The 13,540-nt window shown below is 34.4% G+C and overlaps 1 protein-coding gene across 1 annotated transcript in view; it reads right to left on the reverse strand.

The window, feature by feature from the left end:
- The window catches only part of CNBD1 (cyclic nucleotide binding domain containing 1), a 594,524-nt gene that overhangs the window by 94,201 nt on the left and 486,783 nt on the right, over window positions 1-13,540 (reverse strand). Inside the window, exons 9-10 of the mRNA XM_050801223.1 lie at window positions 12,972-13,081; window positions 10,952-11,102 (exon numbers count right to left, since the gene is read on the reverse strand). Coding sequence (XP_050657180.1) covers window positions 10,952-11,102; window positions 12,972-13,081 — 261 coding nt within the window. The remainder of the gene's footprint in view (window positions 1-10,951; window positions 11,103-12,971; window positions 13,082-13,540) is intronic.

Below are 13,540 nucleotides of genomic sequence, written 5' to 3' on the forward strand. Positions count from 1 at the left end.
AATGAAGTCTGGATACTGGCTTCTTACCAGGCTAGATTTATTATTATCCCAACTGAGAATATTTGGCAACTAAAAATGATTTATAGGGCATTTTATAACTTAAGAGTGATCATAAAATCATTACATCGAGTTTTCAAAGGGCAGGAAAAGAACTTCTCCAACTGAACAAATAATAAAGAATGTGGGAGACATTATAAAATTCCTTTGTAAATGCTTCCTGTGAGTTGTAATTGTTCAGCAAACCAATTATTTATTGGAAATCTAATAATTGCTTCTGGTTATATTTTAATAGAGGCATGCACAAACCCATATTAATGTTAATTTTAAAATCTACGACAGGAAAACAAAGTTACTATATTGAAATTTTTAATCTAAATACATCAAAATTGTGTGAGATTATTGTTACCAATAACAAATAACCCTACTTACAAGTGGACCTTATTGTTAGACATGGCATGGCAATGTAAACATAGAACCTTTGAATCAATGAATATAAAATTCACAAAGGATCACATTTTACAGTGGAACAAGTGGTTTCAAGTATAGCAAATCTGAATATGAAAACATGATATTCAACATTTTACTGATTTTTTTATGGGCTAAAATCAACTTTGCCATCTTCAAGTTAAAATGGTTTAACTACACATCTGACAAAGGTCTAATATCTAGAATCTATAAGTAACTTAAACAAATGTACAAGCAAAAAACAAACAACACCATCAAAAACTGAGCAAAAGACATAAACAGACACTTTAACATACACACGGTCAACAAGCATGCGATAAAAAGCACAATATCACTAATAATTAGAGAAAAGAAAATCAAAACCTCAATAAGATGTCATCTCACACCAGTCAGAATAGCATTTTGACTGAATTACTAGAAAGTAAAAAAATAACAGATGCTGGTGAGGTTGTGGAGAAAAAGGAACACTTTTACACTGTTGGTGCAGGTATAAATTAGGTTCAACCATTATAGAAAGCAGTGTGGCAATCCCTCAAAGACTTAAAACAAGAACTACCATTTGATCCAGCAATCTCAACACTGGGTATATACCGAGAAGAATATAAATAGTTCTATTATACAGACACATGCACAGCGATGTTCATTGCAACAGTGTTCATAGTAGCAAAGACATGGAATCAACCTAAATGCCCATCAACAATAGACTGGATAAAGAAAATGTGATACATATATACCATGGAATACTATGGAGCCATAAAAGAGAATGAGCTCATGTCCTTTGCAGGAATGTGGATGGAACTGGAGGACATTATCCTTACAAACTAATGCAGGAACAGAAAACCAAATACAGCATGTTTTCACTTGTAAATGGGAGCTAAATAATAAGAACACACGAACACTTAAGGGAGAACAACACACACTGGGACCTATCAGAGAGGAGGAGGGTGGGAAGGGAGAGAGGATCAGGAAAAATAACTAATGGGAACTAGGCTTGATACCTAGGTGACAAAATAATCTGTACACCAAACACCTGAGTCATTTGTTTACCTATAAAACAAACTTGCATATGTACTCCTGAACATAAAAGCTAAAATATTTAAAAAATGAAAATAAAAAGATAATTTGATTTGAAAGAATTAAAAAGTAAAACAGTTTAATACCTTTGTTAGAGAAAAAAAATATCTAAAAGCCTAACTCAAGCAAAAACATTAACTTCTTCTTACAAAACAAACAAAAACTTTACAAAGTTTATGAGTGGTCAAATACATACCGTCAGGCTAAAATATCAAGGTCAACATTATATTCTGAGTAATGTCATCTTTTCCACACATTAGGTGTGTGTGTATATACATATATATAACACACACATATAGAAACTTATAAATATATGTGATATACAATATTTTATGAGATAATCTCTCCAAGTAAAAATTAATTTTAAATGTCAGCAAGACATTCAAAATGTTTAGCTAGTTTTCTCATTAACAAAAGAGTCTAATACATCTATAAAATAACTAATGGAATAAAACAATATGTTGAGAAACAGCTTAGAAAACAACAAAAGCATTTGAGCCAGCAAATGGTTGTCAAAGATTTGTCCAAAACTTTTCATTTGTTTAAAAAAACACACAAACCCCAAATTTCCTAGGCAATACCATTCAGGACATAGGCATGGGCAAAGACTTCATGAATAAAACATGAAAAGCAATGGCAACAAAAGCCAAAATTGACAAATGGGATCTAATTAAATTAAAGAGCTTCTGAACAGCAAAACAAACTATCATCAGAGTGAACAGGCAACCTACAGAATGGGAAAAAATTTTTGCAATCTATCCATCTGACAAAGGGCTAATATACAGAAATCCACAAGGAACTTAAACAAATTCACAAGAAAAAAAAAAAAAAAAAAAAAAACAACCCCATCAAAAAGTGGGTGAAAAGTATGAACAGACACTTCACAAAAGAAGACATTTATGCAGCCAACAAACATATGAAAAAAATCTCATCATCACTGGTCATTAGAGAAATGCAAATCAAAAGCACAATAAGATACCATCTCATGCCAGTTAGAATGGTGATCATTAAAAAGTTAGGAAGCAACAGATGCTGGAGAGGATCTGGAGAAATACGAACACTTTTACACTGTAGGTGGGAGTGTAAATTAGTTCAACCATTGTGGGAGACAGTGTGGTGATTCCTCAAGGATCTGTAACCAGAAATACCATTTGACCCAGCAATTCCATTACTGGGTATATACCCAAAGGATGATAAATCATTCTACTATAAAGACACATGCATGTGTATGTTTATTGTGGCACTGTTCACAATAGCAAAGACTGGGAACCAACCCAATTGATAGACTTGATAAAGAAAATGTGGCACATATACACCATGGAATACTATGTGGCCATAAAAAAGATGAGTTCATGTCCTTTGCAGGGACATGGATGACGCTGGAAACCATCATTCTCAGTAAACTAACACAAGAACAGAAAACCAGACACTTCATGTTCTCACTCAGAAGTGGGAGTTGAACAATGAGAACACATGGACACAGGGAGGGGCACATCACACACCAGGGCCTGTTGCGGGGTTGGGGGATAGAGGGGGGATAGCATTAGGAGAAATACCTAATATAAATGATGGGTTGATGGGTGCAGCACACCACCATGGGACGTGTCTATGTATGTAACAAACGTGCACGTTCTGTATATGTACCCCAGAACTTAAAGTACAATAAAAAAAGAAAATGTTAGAACATGCAATTTGAATGAACTCCATAAGATTGATGCAAGTCAAATCACCTATAATAACCTATTTAATAAGCAATGTTATGTGTATCTGACTTGGAAAAACAAAATTGGTATCTAAAAGGATATAAATTTAATGTTAGGCATGGACTCACAGAGGGTTTGGATGGCTGCCTGGTCTTTTCTGAGTCCTTAAAGATTCCATTACTAAAAACTGCCATCCATGACATACCATGGAGTAGACAAAATGGTGTAAATTCCTCTAAATGGGCATCTTTGGTAGAATGTAACTTTATTGGCTTGGCACAAATGGAAATAAGGTTATGATTAAAACTCTATCTCAAGCATTAGCTACTATAGCTAAGTTTACTGCAAAGGCTATAGGTGCCCAACAAACTTTTCTAAACTCGCTTGCTAATTTTTTTTGTAGATAATCAAGTTGCCTTGGACTGCCTGTTGGATGAACAAGGGGCAGTGTGTACAATAGCTAACACTTCTTCCTGAACTTGGATAAACACATCTGGTATTGCAAAACCTCATTGTCACTGAATGACCTCTTGCAGTATTCTCATTCAAGCATTCTTCAGTCCCTTGGCAATATGATTGTAATGACTGAAAGAGGGAGCCTGTGCCACTGTTTCTACCATCATCTTCACCAAAACCAAAATATGGTCTTCATGATGTGTGGAGACTCCTCACATGCATTGCAGTGAACATTCCTTGTAGATCAGAAAACCCTGACTGAGAAAGCTCATTTTTGAAAAGCAACCTAAAGAGTGTCATTGAAGTAGATTTTAAGTAAGCATATAATTGTTTTCATGGTTGTCACTGGACTCAATCTCAGGAAATGGAATGAGAGACATTCTTAAACAAAGAAGCCAGGATAGTGGAATTAAAAGGGTTTCATCTCAGTGCTTCCACAAGTATGAAGTGCATACATTTATAATGTTCACTTATCACAGGGTAAATATAAAACTGATTCATTTAAATAATGTTATTTTTCAAGAATTCAAGGAACACAGAATTTTGTGAAATCTTGTATTTTTACTTAAGTGTCTTTTTTTTTCTTTCTAATTCTACCTCCCTGCCATCTATTACTTTATAAACCAATTGATACATAAGTAGTTTCTTGGGGGATGACATATTAGCTAAAGATTTCCTATGTAGTGAATGAGAATTTTGGAGCATTTGGAGTAAATTTTCCCAGTATTTGAGGATTTCCCACTTCCTAAAACTATACGAACATTAGATATCAATATTTGTAAGCATTGATAATGTAATTTATAGTGAAATTGTTTTTTCATCTATTACTGGTAAGCTATATTATCTTCACATAGCCTTGTAAATCATTTGCATTATTTCATTTTCCTCTGATTTTATTTTCACTTCTCTTGTAATGTTAGTCTCCTTGTTACTGATTTCTAAGAGCTCAAGTATCATTAAAGATATTAACATTTCATTCTGCTTTGCAAATAAAATATTATTTTTTTCCTAAAAAACATTTCACTCAAATTTGTAACTTGCACTTTTAAAATTTAATATGTATTAGTAATTAATAAAAGTATAAGAGGAGTAGATACTTTTAAGTATTTTTATCTGATTTAAAAATAAGTGTCCCATCTTATTTTGAACTTGGAATTGTATATATCAAAATTTTAAATCACAATGCAAAAATGCAAAAGGGGAAAGAGTAGTGTATTCCCTGTGGCAAAATGTTCAAGAGCTTAAATCCTTTTGATTAGCTTTGTTAATTTAACAAGGAGAATCTTGGCTATAACTTTTCTTGTCATTAAGGTGAAATACTGATGTGTTGGGAAGAAGTTTTTGAATCCGAATATATTTATTGCCCCTGAAATGCTTAACAGATATATCTGCAGTAAAAAATCTGACCTCCTATGCTTTGTATTAAGCATTATGAGAGATAGTCTTTGGGCATTCTTCCTTTTTAAAAACAAGCAGAAACTTTCAGATAGTTTATACCAATAACACCTTGGAATTGAAATTTTCCTTTTGGGTACGGCAAGTTAAGTACATTAGCTATCCCGTATTTTTCAATCATAAGTTGTTGAATGAGATATAATGAAAAACAGCAGTAATTCATTTTATAGATAAAAAGCAATTTTTTCTCTTTACAAAAGTAGTACACTTGTTTTAATGGTGGAATGAGAATTTCAGACATCAGTAAAATTAAAATAGTTATATTGCCTTGCAATTATCTTTACCTTGAATGACTTGAGTAATAAGCTCTGCATCTGGACAAAGATATGTTAACTTTATAAAAATAACAATCAGATAAAAACTACATTCTCAGTAGCATGTGAAAAACAGAGGAAATTTATATTTTCTTAAGCTTAATAATGCTATTCTCATTCTTATTTAGATGTTCAAGGCAATGTCTGAGAAGTATGCATATAGATTAAAAAAAGATATTTCCTAACTTCCAAACGTTAACCACCAAAATGAACAAAATTTTAAAATTTTGATATAATTTTGATATCACTCCTCAAGTCCTTGTAAATATTACAAAACTAACTACTGCATACATCTTACTGTATTTTATATATAGACAGTTACATATGTAATTCCTTGGTAGAGCATTTAACATTTATGAAGTCTTTAATATTCTCTAGATTCTATTCTACCTATCCTGAAGTACAGGTATAGTGAGCGAATTGTTCTCTTTGGGTATTTACGAAATATTGTTGATTCATTCTAGGGGAACTGGATCTTTACATGATTTATATGAGATCAAATAGAGAGTATAACCCATATGCCTAGAGAAAGATAAGCATTAATTTATTTTTTCAGTACGGAAACCCAACGGACAGTAATACCTTTATAGTTCTAAACACATTGCTATAATTAATAATTCTTGAAAAATTAGAAAGTGAAGGCAACATAACCAACTTATAATGCAGGATTCTATTGGAACATAATGATTTTATTTATTTTTATTTATTTTTAGTGGACCTTCTCAAATTTAGATTATTCCTAACACCTATGTAATATAACAGCTAATAATGACACTTGATAGCAAGATGACGTAACATGGAGTTTGCTCACGCTGAGTTTTCTAGCACAGCATTTTCATTTGTCTTCAACTTGATATTTTTAACACTCATTTTACTTTTTCTTGAGTCCTATCCTATGCTATTTCATAGAGGTGGATCTATATGTCAAAAAATAAACAAAGCAGATGCAGACAGGATATAGCAGATTAAATGCATATTAATATCATTGTTCTTCATGTGTGAAAATTATTTCAGCAAAATTAACCATTAATTTTTCATTAGAATTATCTAGCCCTTAAAGCATACCTTTAACTATCTTGAAATAGAATATGAAATATTAGAATGTAGAAATAAAATGTTTTTTGAAATAAACACAGTATTTTATTTCCTTGTAAATTTTGAAAAGAAAGCAAAATCTAGTCCTCAAGCACATTTCTATTTAGAGAATGTTTAATTAGGTACACACCATGTCAGCAGCTTTAGAACATCACTCTCAAATGAACAGACTATGGAATGAATTTAAAATATAAATAGTACACACACAAACATTACTAAATTCCATACAATACCAAGTGTTTGAATGTTAGGCTGCCAGATGACAAAGGGATTCTATTAAGTGACTGAAACACTTTTGTATGTGACAATTAATTTTATGTGCCACCTTGACTGGGATCAGGGATGCCCAGATAGCTGGTAAAACATTTCCAGATGTGTTTTTGAGGGTGTTTTTTAGACAGATTAGCATTTGAATCAGTAGAGACGAAGTAAGGAAAATCCACCAACACCAATGCAGACAGATAACACCTAATCCATTGCGAGCCTGAACAGTTTAAAAAGGCAGAGGAATTCTGTCTATCTCTTCTTGAGCTAAGATGGCCATCTTCTCCAGTACTTGAATACTAGCATTCCTGGTTCTCTGGCCTTCAGAGTCCAGGACTTAATACAACTGCCTCCTGTCTGCCCTCTCCAGTTTTCAAGCCTCACACCCTCAGTTCCCTTGGTTCTCAGACTTTCAGACACAACCCAAATTATAACACTGGCTTTCCTGATTCTCCAGCTTGCTGAAAGCATATCATAGGACTTTGTGTCCTCTACAATCATATTACCCAATCCCCATAATAGATTTCCTCTTGTATATTTATATATATCCTATTGGCTCTGTTTTTCTGAAGAAATTTGAAAAATACAATGTGTGAAATGTTGATTTACATAAAAGAGTCCACAGTGTATTTGCCTTGCACCAGTTAACATCATTAATATAGGAAAAGAAAAACAGCTTATATTAAGTGAGAATATTATAATTTTAATTGATGGTTAGTAATTATTTTTAAGCAATGTTTATCTTGAGGGAGGTTGTATTTGAATGCCACAGAAGAAAATAAAATTAACAAACGCCATTTCAGATTTACAACTTTTAAAATTAGATATATGAATTTGAATTTTTTTTTTTCATTTTGAGTTAGTGTTATGCAAGTACTGGTAACACATTTTGTAAGAGACTGTATTAGTAAGTTTTGCATTGCTATAAAGGAATACCCAAGGCTGGGTATTCCTTTGCATTGCTATAATGGAATGAGGAAAGAGGTTTATTTGGCTGATAGTTCTGCAAGTTATACAAGCATGGCAGCACCAGTATCTTCTTGGCTACTGATGAGGCCTCAGGAATCTTGTTCATGGCGGAAGGTAGAGAAGGAGCAGGCATGTCACAGGGCAAGAGAGGGAGCAAGAGAGAGAAAAGGAGCTGCTAGTCCTCTTTAAACAACCAGCTCTCATGTGAACTCACAGAACAACAATTCACTCTTTACCATGAAGATGATGCCAAGCCCTTTATTAGGGATCTGCTCCAATAACAAAAACACCCCTCACCAGTCCCCATCTCTAACATTGAGGATCACTCTTCAACCTGAGATTTGGAGGGGACAGACATCTAAACTATATCATTCTGTTCCTGGCCTCCAATATCTCATGTTCTTCTCACTTTGCAATATAAAATCACCCTTTCCCAACAGTCCCATGGTCTTAACTCATTCTAGCATCAGCTCAAAAGTCCAAAGTCCAAAGTTCCATGTGAGACTCAAGACACATTCTTTCCACCTATGAGCCTGTAAGACTGAAAACAAGTTATTAATTTCCAAGATACAATGGTGCTAAAGGAATCAGGTAAACATTCCTATTCCAAGACAGAAATAAGACAAAAGATAGAGGGAACATTCCCCATGCATGTCTGAAACCCAGAAAAGCAGGTATTAAAATTTTAAACCTCCAAAATCATCTCTGTTGACTCTAATTCTGGGTACACTGGTGCAAGGGGTGAGTTTCCAAGGCCTTGGGCAGCTCCACCCCTGCAGCTTTGCTGGATGCAGCCCACGTGGCTTCTTTCATGGGTTGGAGTTAAATGCCTGTAGCTTTTCCAGGCTCACACTGCAAGCTGCCCATGGCTCTACCATTCTCAGGTCTGGAGGGTGGCAGCCCACTGCTTACAACTCACTAGGCAGTGCCCTGATGGGGGACTTTGTGTGGTAGCTCCAATCCCAAATTTCCTTTTGGCACTTCTCTTGTAGAGGCTCTCTGTGAGGCCTCTGCCCCTGCAGGGACGTTCTCTCTGGGTACGTAGGCTTTCTGATACATTCTCTGTAATCTAGGTAGAATATAGCAAGCATCCTTCACTCTTGCATTTTGTATACCTGCAGACCCAACTCCATGTGGAAGCCACAAAAGGCTTACAGCTTATACTCTCTGGAGCAGTAGCCCATGCTGTATCTAGGACAAAGAGCCCAGGCTGGATCTGCTTGAATTCTGAGAGCAGTATCCTGAGGTGGCATAGGGCAGCAGTATCCTTGGCCTGGCTCCCCAAACCATTCTTTCCTACTAGGCATCTAGGCCTGTGATGGGAGGAGCTGTCTTCAAGATTTCTGAAATGCCTTTGAGGACTTTCTCCCATTATCTTGACTATTGGCACTTCTCTCCCTTTTAGTCCAGCTAATCTCTCTAGCAAGTTGCTGCTCCATAGTGCATTTAAATTCCTCTCTAGAAAATGCACTTTCCTTCTCTTCCACATAGCTAGGGTGTGAATTTTTCAATTTTTATGCTCTGTTTCCTTTTTAATTATAAGTTCCAACGTTAAGTCATCTTTTATGCTCGTATATGATTGCAGGTTGTTGGATGCAGCCACACTACTTCTTGAATGTTTTGCTGCTTAGATATTTCTTCCACCAGATACCCTAGGTCACCACTCTTAAGTTTAACCTGCCACAAATCTTTAGGGCATGGACACAATGCAGCCAAGATTTTTGCTAGGGCATAACAAAGATACACTTTACTCCATTTTCCAATAGATTCCTCATTTCCATCTAAGGCCTCATAAGCCTGGCCTTCACCATCCAGATTTCTATCAGTATTTTGTTCACAACCATTTAGCAAGTGCTAAGAAGTTTTAAACTTTCATTCATCTGCTGTCTTCTTCTGAGACTTTCAAACTCTTCTAATCTCTGCTTGCTACCCAGTTCCAAAGCTGCTTCCCATTTTCATGTATCTTTATAGCAATGTCCCATGTCTGCATTAGTCAGTTTTGTGTCATTGTTAATGAATACCTGAGTCTGGTAATTTATAAAGAAAATACGTTTATTTGGCTCAAAATTTGACAGGGTCTACAAGTATGGCAACAACATCTGCTTGGCTTCTGGTGAGGACTTTATTCATGAAAATATTCAGGAAGATTTTATTCATGGTGGAAGATGGAAGAGGAGCAGGTGTGTCACATGGTGAGAGAATGAGCAAGAGAAAGATGCCAGACTCTTTTAAAGAGGCAGCTCTTTCATGAACTAATAGAGTGAGAACTCACTCATTACCCAGGGAGGACATTAAGCCATTCATCAGGGATCCATCCCCGTGATACAAAAACCTCCCATTAGGCTGCAGCTCCAACATTGAGGATGACGTTTCAACATGAAATTTGGAAAGGACAAACATCCAAATCATGTCAGAGACATAAAACATAATTGAAATTCAGGATAGCAGTATTCAGTCAAATCTTATATGGTTTATCATGAACATCTTTCAATTTAGCTTGTTGAAGCTTATCTCTCACCCATGGTAATGTCTACACATTTCTCTTCTTCATCCTTTATTCCCAGTTTTATTGTACATACCTACAATTTTCTTTAATATTCTATTATGTTATAACTTATTAGCTTCTATTAATTTCTCCTTCATATTCAATTGCATTTCCAATTTGAGTATTTATAGTATTTGGAGGGCCGAACACAGGTGGCTTTATTATTATTCTGTTATTATTAGTAGAACTCTAAAATTTTAGATAAAGTCTTATACACTAGCAGTCTTAGATTTTCATATATGCTTGATCTTAATTAAACATTGAGGATGTTACAGACTTGACCTGAACCAAAAACATAAAAGCAATAACCTTAGAGACGAAAGCCAGAAGATGTCCCAGAAAAGGGAGCGTTGCTATTAATGATAACCTGGGAATTGGCAGAGAGATTTTAGTAATTTAAAAACAAAGTCTTTTGAAATATTGCTAATATATTCTAACACCACACAATTAATTCAGAATATATTATAGTATAGCTACTGTATGTTGTCTTTATACATAACATACAAACACACAGACTTGAGTATCCCAATTTGTCTGTGAAATATCTCTACTCTTTTAAAAAACTCATCCAATAAAATGGTATAACAGTTAAAAGATATTTATGCACTTACCAAATAGGTCCTTATCTTCAATGATTGCCATCTCCACCTCTTTTTCAGTAATGATTGTGCATGTGAAAGGAACTTGAAGAAGGACGCTAATCTCACCAAAGGACTCCTTCTCCTTAAGTTGACCCATATAAACAAGTTTGTGAGATCTTTTCTGTTAAAAAAAAATATATTATTGATGCTTAACCATACAATGAATCAGTATTGGTTTTATCAGAAACTCACTCTAAACCGTTTAACGATATGATATTTAAAATAAATTAGCAACTGTATTCAAATTAGATAAAAATTTACTTACATAGGTGTTTCAATTATATTAGAGAAATAGTAAACTCATAGATAACGTAGGCATATCTAAGGTAATTGAAAGCATTTTCATTTAGAATCCACAAAGATGTTTAGGAAATAATGAACTAATTCCACTTTTCAAGGATCTAGGATATCATTTTATGATAGTTTCATTTAAGATGTTTCATAGTTTCATTTAAGATGTTTTGTTAACTACCATTTGTTACATCAGCCCTAGTCACAAGGCACTCTTGTTGAACCCACAGGGGAGAAGTAAAATAAGCAGAAAATTTCAGGGCCAGAACTGATGGTATTAAGTGAAAAAGGAGGGATTATTCCCTGTCTTTTCTGTTTAAGTACAAAAGAAACATGGAAAATGAGTTTGACTCAGGGAACTAGAATTTTGATTCAAATAAGAGACCTTGTGGAGAAGGGCCTACAGGATGTTCAATATGAATGGTTCTGGAGAAAATGTTGAGACCTCAAATTACCTTTGCCGGGAGATTTGCTAGGAGTTGATGACCACTAAGATATATAAAAGAGAATGTAGTCCTCAGGTAGAAGAGTGACAAGAACTTGGAAGAGGCAAAAGCCTTTACTAAGTATCCTGGAGTCAAATCCAATATAACTTGAATATTTGTACCTATATACATGGCAAATCTTTACACTGAATATGACCAGTGCAGCAGAATTCAAGTTAGTTTACATATTTAATTGAATTCCTTTGAAGACTCCCTGAACAACTAATGATTAGTTCTGATTTTTCTATCACACATTACATATTTGTGCCTCTTCTAGAACTTCATAAAAATGAAATTATATAGAATGTACTCATTCAGGTTTGGCATTTTGGCCCAACGTAATATGTTTGAGATTCTTACAAGTATCCATGATTATTTTTACTGCTATGTGGCATTTTATAGTATAAATACACTGTAACATCTCTATTCATTCAACTGTCAGTGGACATGTGGATTACTTCCAGTTTTTAGTTTGTAAGAATTCATACAAGTTTGTTGTTGTTGTTGTTGTTGTTGTTGTTGTTTTGAGACACAGTCTTGCTCTGTTGCCAGGCTGGAATGTAGTGGCACAATCTCAGCTCACTGCAACCTCCACCTCCCAGGTTCAGTGATTCTCCTGCCTCAGCCTTCCGAGCAGCTGGGACTACAGGCATGCATCACCATGCCCAGATAATTTTTGTATTTTTAAGTAAAGATGGGGTTTTACCATGTTGACCAGGATGATCTCGATGTCTTGACCTCTTAATCTGCCCACCTCGGCCTCCCAAAGTGCTGGGATTACAGGTGTGAGCCACTATGCCCAGCCCTAGAATTCATGTAAGTCTTTGTGTAGACATATGTTTTCACTTTTCTGGAGAAACTATCTAGAGTGGAATTAAGTCAAATGATTAAGTGCATCTTAGCTAATCTGATATGTTTGTCATAGTACTTGGCTGTGGTTTTAATTTGCATTTCTCTGATGAATAAGAATGTAAAGCATATTTTACCGTGTTCATTGATCATTTGTATATCTTACAAATCAATATATCTTACAACTTATATTCTTATATCTTAAGACTAAATAAACCAAAAGTAAACAATTTCAAAAAATTGAACAGAAATTTCACAAACTAACACAAATAAATGTCTAGTAAGTACATGAAAAGGTGTCCAACACTCTTTATTCTTTAGAGTAGATTAATTGATTAAAAAGAATACATAAGTTGAAAACTTACCACTTTATTTGATTGTAGTTTCACAAATCCTATAATACTTCTATAAATGTTACAACATCCAGAATTAATATAACCCACAAAAGAAATTATATTTCCACTTTCCACTATCACTGAAAAGAAGAGAGATAGTTCATTTCACACATTCTTGTCTTTAATAAATTATCTTAGATATTTTATCAACAAAAGTTAATGTTATTTAATTCAATAACTATTAATGGTAAGTTTCTTAATAGATTCCAGTTTATAGACAGTACTTAACACAATATTTAAAAAATTACGCCCATTATTTATATCTTTAACATAATACATGTAACATTGCAAACACAAGACTTTGGCAGTAAAGGCACTGATATGCTAGCATACTATACGAGGCAGGAAGGAAAGGGGAATATGGAAGAAACCTTGGTCTGTAGCATTTGCTGAGTTCCAAGGTTTAAATATTTCCACCATAGCTCATTTCAAATTTCTGACAGTTTAATAACAAACTCACAATATTGATAAATATTTGAAAATTGGCTCTCCAGAACCTGTATCTTGGGCTGTACCAACACTCTACTGATTACAATTAC

This window comes from Macaca thibetana, chromosome 8 (assembly GCF_024542745.1).
Source record: "Macaca thibetana thibetana isolate TM-01 chromosome 8, ASM2454274v1, whole genome shotgun sequence".
NCBI lineage: Eukaryota > Metazoa > Chordata > Mammalia > Primates > Cercopithecidae > Macaca > Macaca thibetana.